Here is a 17,323-nt window from a genome sequence, read left to right on the forward strand (position 1 = left end):
TGGGACGGCAGCGGGCTTGGACTGCTCCGGGATGGCAGCGGGGTTGGACTGGCAGACTGGTCCATGGTCAAAGGAGCCTGAGTGCATCCTCCAGGCCCACAAAACAGCCAGAACATAGAACGTGAACACAGTCCTTGTGGCCATGACGGGACTGACAGGAAGTGCATGCGGGACTGGAGCAGACTCACTGGCCGGAGCGGATTCTGGAGCGGACTCACTGGTTGAAGCGGACTCAACGGCTGTAACGACCCCCTTGTTCACTGACACTGCAGGGGCGGCCATCTTGTCCATCGTGTCCAGCGGACTTGAGTGCGTTGCAACCGGTGAACTTGACTGCGTTGCAATAGATGAACTTGAGAGCGCTGAAACAGACGAACTTGAGAGCGCTGAAACAGACGAACTTGAGAGCGTTGAAACAGACGAACTTGAAAGTGTTGAAACAGACGAACTTGAGAGCGAAGCGGCCGCCGGGCTTGAGAGCGAAGCGGCCACCGTACTTGAGAGCGAAGCGGCCGGCAGAGGCTTGGGAATGCCAGCCGCTCATGCTGAAGTCAGCGGAGGATCAGTCACAATGGAACGTAATCCTCTCCGCTTTCTGACTGATCCAGAGACGTGACGTTGCTCTGGGCGATCAGCGGAGACGTGACATGGCTCTGGGCGATCAGCGGAGACGTGACGATGCTCTGGGCGATCAGCGAAGGTGTGACGTGTTTCAAGGTAATCAGTGCTGACTTGACTTGGTGTTGTTATTGTGGTGACCGCCATTTTGTCAGTGTCATCTGGCGCGGCGGCCATTACACAACCAGATGAGGAATCGCGTTCCTCCGTGACACCCACAGTAAACGGAGAGCCAACAGTAAACAAAGCATAATCCAAAAAATGACTGAGGGTGGAACGGGGTCCATTGCGAACTAATTGTTCTTTGAGTGGCTGATTAACTCTATCACAGAAAAAGTCAATGAGTGCGCAGTCAGGCAGATCCGAATAATATGCTAGGTTTAGATATTCTGTGATGTAATCCTCCAGTGATCGTGTGCCCTGCGTACTCCACAACAACAATTGATCAATATCCATACCGTATAAAGGTCCTCCGGGAAAGCTGCTGGATCGTGGTGGCGGCGAGGTCTTCTGTAACAGAGCGGGACTGAGGCAGAGATCCATTTGCAAGCTTTATTAAGAATATCGTAGTCGTACAGGCAGGGTCAATCAGGATCAGACAGGAACAGCAAGGAACAGGCAGAGTCGTAATCAGGGAACAGGCAATGGTCAGGGCGGGCAGGCGGTCAGGCAGGCAGATAATATGCTTCAGGTGTATGTGGCTGATGATGATTGGAGTGGAGTGTGAGCATGTGACTGGCAGGGAGGATGATGGGAAATGTAGTCCTGGAACTGACAGGATTTGTGACAGTCGAAATGACAATACCACGTGATTGAAGCTTCAAACGTCATGCAGTATCGGAAAGTCGAGACAGCTGGTTTGAAAAGAATTGGCGCTTCAGCTGATTTATAAAGGAAAATGATATTGTTAATCATGTTTTATTGCTGGGGTCTCAGAGACCCTGAACAGAACATAAAGGTTAAACAGCTCACCCAAACATAACTACTCACATAAGTTATGATCACATCTATATTATTAATCAATATGTTAATCTGTTGACCAGGCTACATATGACACGAGTGGTAAGTCTCATTGTCACAAATTAATTTAGATGAGATTTCATCAGATTAGATAGAACTGATCCAAGACTGGAGTGAGTACACAGACTTCCGAAGCTTTGTTTGGTCACATGATTTTTCAAACCATAGATCTGCTCCACGATGATTTAGATATGGTGAAGAAAACAAGTCTGACCACCAGATATCGCTAATGCCCACTGTGTTAAAAGCTTCGAGTAATGAACCGTTTTTCACAATTTGATGAAAGCCTCAAATGCTTCAGAAAGCCTCCATTTCCCATCACTAGAAACGGCTGTGGTTTAAATAGACAGAAGCTAACAATGAAATGAGTTACAGCTGAATGCAATAATGAGGAGTCCAGACAAAGGATAATGGGAGTTGAAGTTCATGGCTGAGAGAAGGAGAGTCAGGGAAGAATTGTCCTCTAGTGGCCAACCTGGGCACTCCAGCAAGTGACAATTACTGCTGATGTCTTCAGATCTCCTGTAAATTGACAATAAAACTCATTTCACTGGTGTCAACATTTCGTACTTTCAACTGTTTTTCTTATTTGCAAAAAAGTGACATTACATTACTTGTATTATATTCTGTAGTTTTTGATATATGTCTTTATTTAAATGAAGAAGCAGTATAACATTAGGATTAGCAATAAAAATAATGTATGAAATAGCATCAGTTACTTTACCATGAATAGACAGACATGCAAATGCTTAGAAGTGCCAATTATTAAAACAAACCCGAACTGATATTTGATTTTAGCAAACCAGCTCCTCCCATCACAGTTACATCATCAGTAAAGCTCCTCCCACCGCAATTCTCCAATAAATGCTGGAATATTCCCATGAGAGCATCAGGAAGAGCTGAGTTTATTAAAGAAGACAGTGAGAACATGAGTGATCCAGAACCCTGCAGAATGAAACACACTGAAGATACTGAAGAACAAAGAGGTTGGTGTTTATTCTTCATTCATTCATGATGCTGAACAACATTCATGTTAGAAAGATTCAAACACTTTATCACAGTTATATAAACAGTCAAACTGAAATGAGTACAAATGTTTGTTTTCAACAAATGGTCAGTAAAGGGAGGTTTGAGAAACTTTCATATTAATTGTCAACATCAGGTCAAACTAAATATTATTTTAACCTACAGGAGAATGTTGCCGCACTAAATTGTTCTTTGTTTACATTAGTTCAAAGTTAATGTAAAATATTGTACCCCGTCTAATACATCTATAGGCTAAATAGAACTCATGTTTCAGTATTTGATTTCTGTTTTATTCTGAAAATCTTATAGTGACAGTAACGTCTTGAAAGTTATGAAAATGAAACACCAAGTGAGTCGATATTTTAATATGGAATATTATTAACCTCAGCTGCACTGAGAAAAAAACTGACGGTCTTCATGAAAGTGATCGACTAAATAATGTCCCTCATGGTTTTTAGTTAATTTGGAGAAATATATATATTCTTATTTGTTTCGTCAAATTTCGAGAGGAGTAATATTCAATTTTTACATTTAAATGTGGCGATGTTTGTGTTCTGGAGCACTAAACTCTCTCGTGCACTGGAAGCCAGAGGGCACCCTCGAGCAGAAAGTGCAAGAGTGAGACTTTTATATATGACATCGATAATAACATGCAGAGAGATGATCCGTGTTCTTCAAGCCATATCAGGTAGAGTATATTAGAGTATTTTTGGATAGTGTATAACACAATGCTAATCGACATAGCCTGTATGTGCAAGCATACTATAAAACCAAACAAACAAAGAGGCTAATGTATTTTTATATGATCTATTTTTGTTCCGAAGCCACGTCAAATCACATAAGATTGTTTAAAACACTCGACTTGCGTCACAGTGAGTTAATTTGGAGCAAAAACATGGTTTTAATCTCATAAATTGTCGTGTTTTGATGGTGTGCTAACATGCTATCCCTTGTGCAGCTGTAGTAGGCTAAAGCATTTGAATGTTTGAAAGAAGATGAAGTGAGAAGAAACAAAAAACAGTGTAAACACAGTCATTAGTAATTACAATAATGACAAAATAATTATAATTAGAGCCATAACCAAACCGGAGAGCTGTGAATGTGTGCAGGAGAGACTGAAACTGAATGGGGCAGTTTGAACCACTAAATAGAGACACTGAATGAATATCAGTTAGCATTTTATAGTTTTAAAATAAAATCACATGGTCTTAAAAACAAATTTAATAAAATGCAGAGTTTTAGATTTGATTTGAAATAGAACATGGCTTTGCAGTGCATTTCTTGACTGAAACGAGGCTAATTTTATTTTCATAAAAAAGTCAAGTTTCATAAAATAGTAGAAGTAGTAGTCTTTATTTTGAACTCAAGTTATTAAAAGAAAAAAATAACACAAAATATACATTGAAAAAATATAATAAACAACATTTCAACATAATAATACTCCACCCATTGGAAAATGGATAGCTAGCTAGTCTTATTAAATCCTACCCCAGTACTTACCAAACCCAGATCACAATTAAATCACAGATAACTCCGACATACCATTTTGACTAATACAAAAATGCTACTCCAATTTCCATCCTACCATATCTAACTATTAATATAAGGAAGAACAAACTGAAACAAAATTCAAGCAGCATTAACAACAGCTAAATTCCCACTTCTGTACCAAAATAAATCTCTTATACCTTTTTTTTTAAATTGCAAGATATTTACACTTTCTTTGATAGAATTATTCAAACTATTCCACAAAATCACTCAACAAATTGAAATACACATACTTTTTAAGCTTTACATTTCTAACAATACATTTCTAACAATTATGACCATATGCAGGTTAACAGATTAACTGTTTTATTTTACATTAATTTTATATATGGTTCAAAAATATGTAGGACACAAACTATATCACAATATGTTATCGTAACCCCTGTATTGTGTATGCATCGCCAGTATCTTGGCAATACATAGCTCCAGACCCGGCGCCAGACACAAATTCACGGACGGGCATTACATTTTTTTCAGGGGGGCACAAATGAGATCAACCTTATTGCATAATAACAAATAAATTATTAATTAAATAGACAAAAAAAAAAAAAAAAAACGAGTAAGAACTAAACACGTCGCATGGGCTCGACATTGCCCGGGACAAGTTTTTTTTTTTTTTTTTACTTGCCTGGCCTGATTAAAACGGCAATAACAAAAAAATGACTAGAGAATCACCAAAATGCGATAATGCTTCTGCATTCATTTAGTCTAAGTGGCTTAGTGCATAATAATGTTACAAGGTATGTAGAAAATTCCAGCGAAGAAAAAAGTCATGTCTATTCTCAGAAAAACATAAAACAAACACAACAGAACTACTGTATGTAGAAGCTATTCACATGAACTAAAGGGTTTATCCTCTCATTTATTTAATACACTACTCCACATAGGAAGAACAGACATGCCAACTAGTTACTGACCTGATACAGACACATACAGTACAGTCCAAAAGTTTGGAACCACTAAGATTTTTAATGTTTTTAAAAGGAGTTTCGTCTGCTCACCAAGGCTACATTTATTTAATTAAAAATACAGTAAAAACAGTAATATTGTGAAATATTATTACAATTTAAAATAACTGTTTTCTATTTGAATATATTTCACAAAGTAATTTATTCCTGTGATGCAAAGCTGAATTTTCAGCATCATTACTCCAGTCTTCAGTGTCACATGGTCCTTCAGAAATCATTCTAATATGCTGATCTGCTGCTCAAGAAACATTTAATGTGTACAATTGTACAAAATATTTGTGTACAATATTTTTTTTTCATGATTATTTGATGAATAGAAAGTTCAAAAGAACAGTGTTTATCTGAAATCTAATCTTTTGTAACATTATAAATGTCTTTACTGCCACTTTTGATTGATTTAATGCATCCTTGCTGAATAAAAGTATTCATTTCTTTAATTTCTTTTAAAAAAAAATAAAAATTCTTACTGACCCCAAACTTTTGAACGGTAGTGTATAATGCTACAGAAGCTTTGTATTTCAGATAAATGCTGTTCTTTTGAACTTTCTATTCATCAAGGAATCCTGAAAATACTGCAGTAAAATAAAAATGTGGAGTTTTTGTATTTATGACATATGATACAGTTAAGCAACATCACACGACCAAGAGTGCCGAATAATACCATCACGACTGAAAATGTGACACTGATTTCATATGGCAGTTCTATAAACAAGTAATTAAAATGAATTTACTTACATTTTAGACGCAATATTGACTGTTTTTGTTCTGTTTTAGCAGCGAAAATAGTTCAGACAAATATCACAGCAGAAGCGCGTCAGTCTCTGCGGCTGCGGTTCTGAAACTGCGGGTCTGCAGCTGGATATGTCTCAGTCTCACACAGCAACACTCGGGCTTTCGTCTAGCATTACCTCGCTGATCTCTCCTGCCAACTTTGGTGGTCTTTGATTAAAGAAACGCCGTATATCCTCAGACACTGTCACACGAGAAAATTCAGCAGTTTTTAAAAAAATACCGCTAAAATTAAGCGGCAGTACTATGCTTAGCACACAACCAAACATTTCCACGCTCAATATTTGCAAACCAATCAAATCTGTTTTTTTTATTTTATTTTATTTTATTTTTTTAAATCAGATCAAACACATTTTTATCTGGTAGTTATGATACAAAACGATAACTTTTGATGACAGTAGCTTATTGATAAAAAAAGCAAGGACTGGTGGTTGGTGGGACGTGGAGTTGTCGACTCGTCCAGGGCGGGCACTAGTGACTCACAGGGCGGGCCAGGACCCCAATGCCCGCCCATGACGACGAGACTGCACAGCCCTACAGTTGAAGGAACCCAACCTTGTTATACCTGAATATATTTGATTCTTCTTAGTCTACTAATGTGTTCCCTGCAACTGAAGCATTCTGTCTAGAGCACACGAGCATGAGCTTGTATTTTAGGTTAAGCTGTGTTGCTTTGACATTGTGGAAAATAGAATGATAGAAACAAAATATATTTATCAATCTAAATGAATCTACTGCGAAATATAGGAGCTTGTTAAACCTCAAACATGAGATTTTACTGGGACAGCGTGTTGTTTATTTATTACAGTTTGTTCAATCATTTGTCATTATAGTTTTATTTAAATAGTCTACCCTTAACTGTGTCAGTAATTACTGTGCTGCTAATTCATGATTTGGGAGTGATTTGTTTGTCAGAAAATGTTACCTTATTAGGCTCTGGGGTCTGAGGATTTTTGGGGACCTGGAGAAGTTTTGACATGCCCTGATATTTGTGCTTTTTTCAGTTTTTCATAAACATATTAATGACAAAAATGTCATAACACTTTATTCAGCACAAACTAGGCTACAATAATATGTGAGGAACATGTATGTACATGTTTGTGTTTTTGAAGGAATAATGTTTATGCGTGGTTATTGAAAAAAACATGTTCACAAGACTTCTGGGTATTGGAGGTTGTAGACTAGAGTTTTTGCTTCAAAATTATGTAAAAAGATTATCCTGCCTTCTTGTTCATGTAAAAAATATTTAGATTTAGATTTTGTAAGACACTTTTTGTCAAGAAACAAATGAAACAAGAAACATCAATGTTGATGAATAACTGCTGTGATTCACACCTGAGAAGACAAAAGATCTGTATAATGAGCCACATAATGAGGCCTTTCAGTCAGGTAGGCTGAGAAAAAAACTCTCTGTGATCATGCTGATAACAGGATTAATGTCCACTCTTGACAAAAAGACATGATTTTTGTGATCGCATGCATGTATTATTGCACATCATGTGAAGAAAATTTTGTATAGGCCTGTGTTAAATAGGTTGCACATGACGTCACAGCAGCAGCGTGAATTAGTCTGGAGGGCAAGGAGTGAGTTTTCTATATAGGAATCCTATCAAACTCAAATTTTGTAGGTTTTGCATCGTTTATGGTTGCTCAAATCGATAAAATCGAGAACACAGAAAGTGTTTCGTTTACATAACTTATACCGTTTTCATAACTTATACCGTTTTCATAACTTATATCGTTTTTTAACTTTAAAAGTTGTCGCCTTTAATAGCGTTTTGTGTATGCTGATACTGAAATGAATATGGATACATGCTTACCTTATTTGTTTTTGACTTGGTTAAATATCCACATTCTTCATGGTATTGTTTGCAGGGAAGAGAAGCTATTTTATCCCATTGAATGATAATTTGGTGTTTTCATTTAATTTTTGTAATATTCCGTTAACAATGTTGATCTGGTTACCATGAGAACAGTTTCACACGCTGCTGCTTCAGCCATCATATGGTATAAAATATCAGAATAAATAAATGTTTAACAAGCTGACAGAAGTTGATTCAACAACAAAGAAAACACGTTCAAAAACACTCAGCTATGTGATTATTTTATTGAGTGATAGGGAGTGGGTATAATCAGTGACAATATTAGATTTGAAATACGGCATCTTCCCATCACCTCCTCAGCCTGCTTCCCTTAGTGCGTTTTTACACACAAGGCAACAATTGTATTACACCGTCCAGTTTTTTCTTTGAACGATGATGTGAGCTCTTGTTGCAATTCTCAATTCAGCATAAATGACCTACAATAGCGTCATTTTTCACAATCGCGACAGAAATATTGCCCTAACTTCACTAGTAGAAAGGCAGAACGATATAAACAAACCAAACTAGAACTGAACACAGCGTGACGGCAGCTTCACATTCTCTATCTACCTCCTCGATGGCAGGAAAGTCTTTCAATTCAGTGGAAAAGTCACTCATCTTCATAACATAAAGATCACATCTACCATATGTTGTGATTTTCTGTTTATATCTTTCTAAACCAGCACAGAAAGGACTTTTCTCCATCTCTTCCATTCTAATTTTCACTGCTTGCCCTCCACCGGTATTTCACGCGTCACCAGAACCACGTGATTGCAAACAACCTATTACATTACTAGTCAAAAGATTGAACACATTGCAATTATAATGTTTTTAAAAGAAGTCTCAAGTCTCTAACCAAATAATGATTTTCTATTTGAATATACTTTGAATATAACAGTATGTATTTCTGTGATGCAAAGCATCTGAACATTCCTACCTCTATGGCATTTCATATAGGCTACTATATTTGTTATATTATATAGCCTATTAATGTGCAGTTAACAAACTATACATCATTAAGAAGATCTAAGACTCAAGCTTCACATTTTGACTCTTAAAATCTTATATTGACCATAATTTCTTAATATGCTTAAAGTCATGCACATTTGGAGAGATATTGATGGATTCTCATGTTTATGTCAGTTTTCTATACAGAGGAGTAATATTTATTCTGTATTTATTGTCATCACTGTGAGCGCTGGATACTGTGTTTTCAATTCATACTTGCAGCCGGAGGGCGCTTTGTGCACATTTAATCCACTAATTACTCTAAAGAACAGGCATATCATGTGACATTCCAGGAACTAACAGGCTTCCAGAGATCGCTAACCATGGCTGTAACATACAGATAAACACTTTTGAAGACAATAAATACACTATTGAGACGGTACATGTATTGCCTCAGAATTTGCGTCTGAATAGCGCTCGCTCCGTGGTCGTGACCGAATTAGCGGATAATGAGCTGAATCACAGACGTTTGACGTGTCTATTTTCATTCAGATTACATTTGAGAATTTTTGTTTCCGATTTGACTTGAAGGTGCCCTAGAATCAAAAATTGAATTTTTCTTGGCATAGTTAAATAACAAGAGTTCAGTACATGGAAAAGAGATACATTGAGTTTCAAACCCCATTGCTTCCTCCTTATATAAATCTCATTTGTTTAAAAGACTTACGGAAAACACGCGGATCTCAACGTAACACTGACTGTTACGTAATAGTCGGGATCATTAATATGTATGACCCCAATATTTGCATATATGCCAGCCCATGTTCAAGGCATTAGACAAGGAAAGGCAGTATTAACGTCTGGATCTGTGCACAGACAAGGTAAGCCAGCAAGAACAACAGCGAAAAAATGGCAGATGGAGCAATAATAACTGACATGATCCATGATAGCATGATATTTTTAGTGATATTTGTAAATTGTCTTTCTAAATGTTTCATTAGCATGTTGCTAATGTATTGTTAAATGTGTTTAAAGTTACCATCGTTTCTTACTGTATTCACGGAGACAAGAGACGTCGCTATTTTCATTTTTAAACGTGCAGTCTGTATAATGCATAAACACAACTTCATTCTTTATAAATCTCTCCAACAGTGTAGCATTAGCCATTAACCACAGAGCATAGCCTCAAACTCATACAGAATCAAACGTAAACCTCAAAATAAATACTTTACTCACATAATTCGAAGCATGCATACAGCATGAATGACAAACATCTTGTAAAGATCCATTTGAGGGTTATATTAGCTGTGTGAACTTTGTAAATGCGCTGTAATATAGTCAAGAGCTCGTGTGGCAGGGAGCACGCGATTTAAAGGGGCAGCGCTGCCAAAATCAGTGTATAGTTAATGATGCCCCAAAATAGGCAGTTAAAAAAATTAATTAAAAAAAATCTATGGGGTATTTTGAGCTGAAACTTAACAGACACATTCAGGAGACACCTTAGACTTATATTACATCTTGTGAAAAAGCATTCTTGGGCACCTTTAAAACCTGACATTTCAATGTTTCTTTTTGTTATTAGTATTCACTAAGTTACTGTTCATTTTCTGTGTTCAACTATCAGACTTTTTTCAGAGGGAAATGAGAGATCACACATCATGTTAGTTTTCTTTATTTTACAGAAAGCACAACATTTTGTTTTTACTTTGAGTGAGGTTCGCCACTTTCAGCCAGTTTATTTTGAGGTTCTTTAGTTTATTAAAAGTTACTCATTCTGAACGTGTCGTGTGTCCATAATGCACAAAATGCGCAGCAACAAACCCGCCACTGGATGAATGTTTTTTGACATAATCCAAATGCAAACAGACAGACAGACAGAGATTCCTGCTGTAACCAGTTGTGTATGCAGCAAATAGGGATAGCTCACTTAGCTTGAGTTATTAACACTGGGCAGACACGCGATAAAAGGTTTTTGCCCTAACCAGCCATGACACAAATATCGGCAACATTGTGGCTGGAATAGCAGCACAAATTATGGCTTTATGTAATCTTAATGGTGTCTAACATGAGTTTGAAGATCATTCTGTGTTCACAGCTTTTTAGCTGTAATGAAAACATCACTGGCTAATTCACCTCAGATCTTGTGTCTGGTGTAGACAGTCAGGTTGCTTGTCGCCTGAAATCTTATCACATCGCGTCTGGTTAGGACATGGTGTTACTCGTTCTCTCTGCTCAAGATTATAGCCACGCCCCCTAACTCTGATTGGTTACGCGATTGTTGTTGGTGTTGGCGGACTAACTTCTAAACAGTGATTTTCAAAATCTACTTACTCCACCTTGAAGTTCTCACTACAGAAACATGAGATTTGTCAATAATGTTTTAAAAATAATAATTGAAGATCAATGATCCTCATTCATAGAAAGTTTCAGGGACATTACTTTGATGCATTTTTATAAATTAATCAATGTTATGATAATATTTTGTAGCAGTTGTCTAGTTTCTGCTATTACATCAGTGCTCACTTTTATGTATATTTCTCTCTTATAATTATTTTAGTAATTATTTTTTCTTCCATTTCAGATATGATTAAAGAGGAGGAGGAGAGTGAAGAACTGAGTGAAGTGGAGGAGAAACATCATGTCAAACTTGGAGAAAAACCAGCCTGCAATCAGAGTGGAAACAGCTTCACAACCAAACAACACCTTGAGCTTCACATGAGAATTCATACTGGTGAGAAGCTGTTCACATGTGATCAGTGTGGAAAGAGCTTTTTATTTTGGGTTAAGCTGTGTTGCTTTGACATTGTGGTAAATAGAATAATAGAAACAAAATTTAGTTGCATAATTATTAACAATTATTTATTAAAAAATGGAGTATCGGCAGATAACACACTAACAAAAAATCGGAAATCGGAATTGGTCAAGAAAATTGCAATCGGTGCATCTCTACTTTTTAAACTTATATACTGCAAAATATAGTAGCTTGTTAACTCTGCACGTTTTGCAGGATTTTTTTCACATTGCAGCAAAACAGATCTAAAATACTCTTGTCATTTTTTGTCAGAGACACAAGTAATATATCAACTGAAACTAAAGAATGTTTTCTTTTATTTGTGTACACAGAGTATACAAAATGTTGTGCTTTTGCAAAATAAAGAAACCTAACATAATGCATGATCTCTCGTCTTCCTCTATAATCCTCTATAATTTCTCTAAAATTCCTTTTCTTCTATTTTAGATATGATTAAAGAGGAGGAAGAACTGAGTGAAGTGGAGGAAATCCATCATGTCAAACCTAGAGAAAAACCTTTGAGTCACTCAAAGACTAGAAAGAAATTTTTAAAGAAAAGAAGAGCCAAGAAATCTACAACCTGCACTCAGTGTGGAAAGAGTTTCACAAACAAAACTGATCTTGAGATTCACAAGAGGGTTCATACTGGAGAGAAGCCGTTCACATGTGATCGGTGTGGAAAGAGATTCACAGCCAAAAACAGTCTTGAGATTCACATGAGAGTTCATACTGGAGAGAAGCCGTTCACATGTGATCAGTGTGGCAAAGGTTTCACAAGCAGTTGTAATCTTAAGAGTCACATGAGGATCCACACTGGAGAGAAGCTATTCACATGTGATCGGTGTGGAAAGAGATTCACAGCCAAAAACAGTCTTGAGATTCACATGAGAGTTCATACTGGAGAGAAGCCGTTCACATGTGATCAGTGTGGCAAAGGTTTCACAAGCAGTTGTAATCTTAAGAGTCACATGAGGATCCACACTGGAGAAAGACCGTTCACATGCACTCCATGTGGAAAGAGTTTCACAACCAAACGAAGTCTTCAGCATCACATGAGAGTTCATACTGGTGAGAAGCCATTCACATGTGATCAGTGTGGAAAGAGCCTCACACACAAACGTAATATTGAGCGTCACATGAGGATCCACACTGGAGAGAAGCCATTCACATGTGATCAATGTGGAAAGAGTTTCACACAAAAAGGAAATTTTAAGGAACACATGAAGATTCACACTGGAGAAAAGCCGTATATATGTAGTCAATGTGGAAAGAATTTTGCATACAAACAAAGTCTTGATGTTCACATGACAGTTCACACTGGAGAGAATCTGTTCAAGTGTGATCAGTGTGGGAAAGGTTTCACAACCAATTCTAGTCTTGAGAGTCACATGAGGATCCACACTGGAGAGAGACCGTTCACATGTGATCAGTGTGGAAAGAGTTCATTAACCAAACAGAGTCTTAATGTTCACATGAGGATCCACACTGGAGAGAAACCGTTCACATGTGATCAGTGTGGCAGAAAATGTATTACTGCATCAAACCTGAAGAGACACCTGACAGTTCATACGAAGGAGAAACCATATTCATGTTCTGTGTGTGGAAAGAGTTTTTCACGGCTGTCAGATTTACAATCACATCAGAAAATACACACTAGTGTGAGAGAGTACATGTGCTTTGAGTGTGAGAAGACTTTTACTACAGGGAGCACATTAAGAAAACACCAGAGAATTCACACTGGAGAAAAACCTTACAAGTGTTCACACTGTGACAAGAGATTCAGTCAGTCATCATCTCTGAAAACACATGAGATGATCCACACTGGAGAAAAACCTTACAAGTGTTCACACTGTGACAAGAGATTCAGTTGCTCAGCAAATCTGAAAACACATGAGAGGATTCACACTGGAGAAAAACATTACAAGTGTTCACACTGTGACAAGAAATTCAATCGGTCAACAAATCTGAAAAGACATGAGAGGATCCACACTGGAGAGAAGCTGCACACACATGTCTAAGTTTATAGAAACTGGAAGAGAGAGCTACTCTATGAGAAAAAGAAAATTAACCTTTTAATTTCTTTAAAACATGATTATCCCCACGATACAGTTTAAGACAATTATCATACAACACTATACATGTTTGGTATCATTTGAAATGTCTCATTCCCACAGAGGTGAACCCAAAGGCAATAAAGGTTGTAAGAGTTTAGAGATATTATTTGGGTCCTCTGCCAATTGGTCTCTTTTATGCAAATTGTTCCCTTGTTCCCTAAAGATGTAAACCTTGATTATTGCAAATTCCTATTATTTGCTCATGATTCCATTTGAAAGAAGTTTCTGTCTTGGTCAGAGATGTTGGAGGAGACTTCAGGTGTGATTCTGTGGCCAGATCAGCTCATAATGCTGAGTGTCCTCCAGACATTCTTTATGCATTTTCCAAATGTCAAGGTATGCATCTTTTACTGTCATTTCTGAGCATTTTGATGTTTTGTATTGATCATTTTTTAATTGATATTGTAATTGGCATGACTAACAATAAATTGTTACATTTATATTTTTTCTGACTTATTTATATATTATTGACTCTAGTAGATTACATTGCATCCATTGTTACTTAGACTTGAGCTGTTAAAAATCAACCTCTGAATCAGCCAATAGTGTGCCTGCAAAGGTAAAGCCACAGCACACAACATCAATCATTTGATGTAATTATTTAAAAAAATAATTTAAAAAGACACTGAAATGTTTTAAATAGCTTTCCATTGAGTTTTTGATGTAGGTCTACTCAGTTACAATTTGGAGCAATGATGTGTCATGTGTTTCATAAACGTTTCCAACAACTCCAGGAAAGCCTATGTCACAGTCTCTGTCCGTCCTGGTCTCCACAAACTCCATTTCCCTTCATCCTCCCTGGCCCACAACTGCACACACTTCCTCATTACCGCTCCTGATCTGCCAATCACACGCCCCTGCTTCCCATCAGCACACAATCACCAGACTATTTAAGCATGCCACTCACCCCCCTCAGTTGTCTGGTCTCATTGATGCATTCATGCATGAAGGACATTTCTATGTTTGTCTCCAGCGTACCTAAGGACCTTCTGTTCTGAAGGACCTTCAGTGATCTCCCTGTATTCTCCGTGCCCCAACATCTGTGTATGTCTACTTACCTAGTTTCCATTCTACCTAGTTCATATCATCTGTTCACTTACCTGCATCACTATCATCTACCTTCTGTTTGTCAATAAACATCCATCTACGTTTTAGCCCGCAACCAGCATCCAGAGATGACTTTAGTCACGACCACTGTCCAGGGATGGCTTTAGCCCCTCAACTAGTGTCCAGGGATGGCTTTAGCCCCTCAACCAGCATCCAGGGATGGCTTTAGCCCATGACCAGAGTCCAGAGATGGAGTCCCATCCCAGAGTCAGCTCTAGACTCCACTCCAGTCCCCGAGTCAGCTCCAGAGCCTGCTCCAGTCCCCGAGTGAGCTCCAGAGCCTGCTCCGTCCTTGAGTCAGTTCCAGAACCCGTTCCAGTTCCCAGAGTCAGTTCCAGAACCCACTCCAGTCCCTGAGTCAGCTCCAGAGCCCGCTCCAGTCCCAGATTCAGCTCCAGTCCCAGACTCAGCTCCAGAGCCCACTCCAGTCCCAGAGTCAGCTCCAGAGCCTGCTCCAGTTCCAGATTCAGCTCCAGTCCCTGAGTCAGCTCCAAAGACCGCTCAAGTCCCCAAGTCAGCTCCAGAACCCTTTCCAGTTCCCGAGTCAGCTCCACAGCCCACTACAGTCCCTGAGTCAGCTCCAGAGCCCGCTCCAGTCCCAGACTCAGCTCCAGTCCCTGAGTCAGCTCCAGAACCCCCTCCAGTCCCAGACTCAGCTCCAGAGCCCGCTCAAGTTTACAAGCCCGCTTCAGAATCCGCTCCAGTCCAGGGATGCACAGATCCTTCCATAGAAATTTTCAGGGTTGGGGGCCATATACCTGTGGCCGTAGTTGCCAAAGCCACGGAGGCCTCACCGCCATGGCGTCCTGAAGCTCCCGACCTGTTAGGTCTCCAGGGCACCCCCCCCCTCTTTGGGAGGGGGGTACTATCACAGTCTCCATCGAACTTCGAACTTGTGTCCTTAGTAGTAGTGGTAGTATAGTTCGACTCAGGAGAACGGACTCCCAAGGACGGGAGAACACAAGTCCGGTGATTCTGCAAATGGCACAGCAGCGTACTTGATAATATCACTCAACTCGCTCTGGCTTCTCTGGTTATCTTTGAGTATATTTTAGCCAACAATAAAACAAAATGCATTATAAAACACCACTCTGCCTCTTTTCATTTTATTTGAAAACAAACAAACAAAAACATCAATAGCCTCAAATGTGGTTCAGACACTTAAAACTACATATCATGACATAATAATTTAAATTGCGCAAGATTTCTCCTTTACTATTGAAGTTTGCTGGTTAGTGTGAGATGCATTCTGGGATACCTGGCTGAATCAAGTCTGCACAAGTCACCTCTCGATGCATCCTCGATAAAAGGGGCGGATTAAGAACACACAGGGGTTAAATTGGGCCGGGGCCGTCCGGGGCTAAGCCCCGGCACATAGGCTTACGAGGGCTCGACATCCACTTGTCCGGGACTGCGGGACAAGTGGATTTTTTGAAGTGAAAGAGAATTTTACTTGCCTGACCAGATAAGTAGCTTGATTAAAGTGTCAATAACAACCAAAACGCGAGAATGATTAATCTCTTAAGTGGTGACTGATAGTGGATGTAGCTGGCGTGATATTGCGCTGTTGAGGATCACGTAACCTCTTGAGGAGAATTCAAAACAAATGAGCTCTGCTCACACAAAGAAACTCAGTTATCATGTTGCAATAATAAAAAATAAAATGGGGTTTAGCTTGCTATTTACGGCATATGATAAAGTTAAGCATCACACAACCGAAAGTGCTGAATTCCTGAATATCACCTCGATTGAAATTGACACTAATTTCATACAACAGTTCAATAAACAAGTAGTTACTATCAATCACTTACGTTTTAGATGCAATATGCCTGTTTTTTGTTCTATTGTAGCAGCGAAAATAGTTCCAAACAAAGCAGAAGCAGCGCATCTCGCAGCTCAGCCGTTTCGAATGATTCAGCGTTTTGAACGAATCGGTTGAGTGAAGATTCAATCGCCCATTCATAAACAACTGCTTCATTCTTGATTCAGAGTGAATCGTTTGAATAAATGACTCAGTGACTCACTCATTAAGACGGTCACTTGCCGCCATCTACTGGCGGTTTAATTTCATGTTTAAAAGTATAAATTTCCCACCAGCATTTCTTATTTGTTTATTCAAAAATATTTAAAGAATCTCATAACATTATTGAACGCAGTTGTACTTTTTCAGTGTAAATTATTTAATTTGGTAACAGCCCTATAGTGTCTTACTATTTTAATTTATCAAATGTAAGAATATGAAATAAAAGATAAAATATTTGAATAATATATATATATATATATATATATATATATTTTTTTTTTTTTTTTTTTTTTTCCCCAGACAAGCTACTTTTTTACTCTGGCAAGTAAATTACCAATTTAGTTGTCCAAAGGACAAGCACAAAACCAGGCTTAATGTCGAGCACTGTATTTTGTATTTATATTCTGTCCTTTAATGGTAGCATCACTCTTATATTTGATACTGACACAAAGGAGAAGGCACAGGCCTACAGAAATATTTTATTGTCATCAGATGTAGCTTTCACACTA

General features: G+C 38.3%; 1 protein-coding gene across 1 annotated transcript in view; it reads left to right on the plus strand.

Annotated features, from left to right (window-relative positions):
• LOC125275438 (zinc finger protein 160-like) overlaps positions 1–14,012 on the plus strand; it is a 39,702-nt gene extending 25,690 nt beyond the window's left edge. The window contains exons 7-9 of the mRNA XM_048202414.1: positions 2,437–2,624; positions 11,361–11,510; positions 12,018–14,012. Coding sequence (XP_048058371.1) covers positions 2,437–2,624; positions 11,361–11,510; positions 12,018–13,588 — 1,909 coding nt within the window. The 3' untranslated portion in view covers positions 13,589–14,012. The remainder of the gene's footprint in view (positions 1–2,436; positions 2,625–11,360; positions 11,511–12,017) is intronic.
• The last annotated feature ends 3,311 nt before the right edge of the window (positions 14,013–17,323 follow it).

The sequence above is a fragment of the Megalobrama amblycephala genome, linkage group LG1, assembly GCF_018812025.1.
Source record: "Megalobrama amblycephala isolate DHTTF-2021 linkage group LG1, ASM1881202v1, whole genome shotgun sequence".
NCBI lineage: Eukaryota > Metazoa > Chordata > Actinopteri > Cypriniformes > Xenocyprididae > Megalobrama > Megalobrama amblycephala.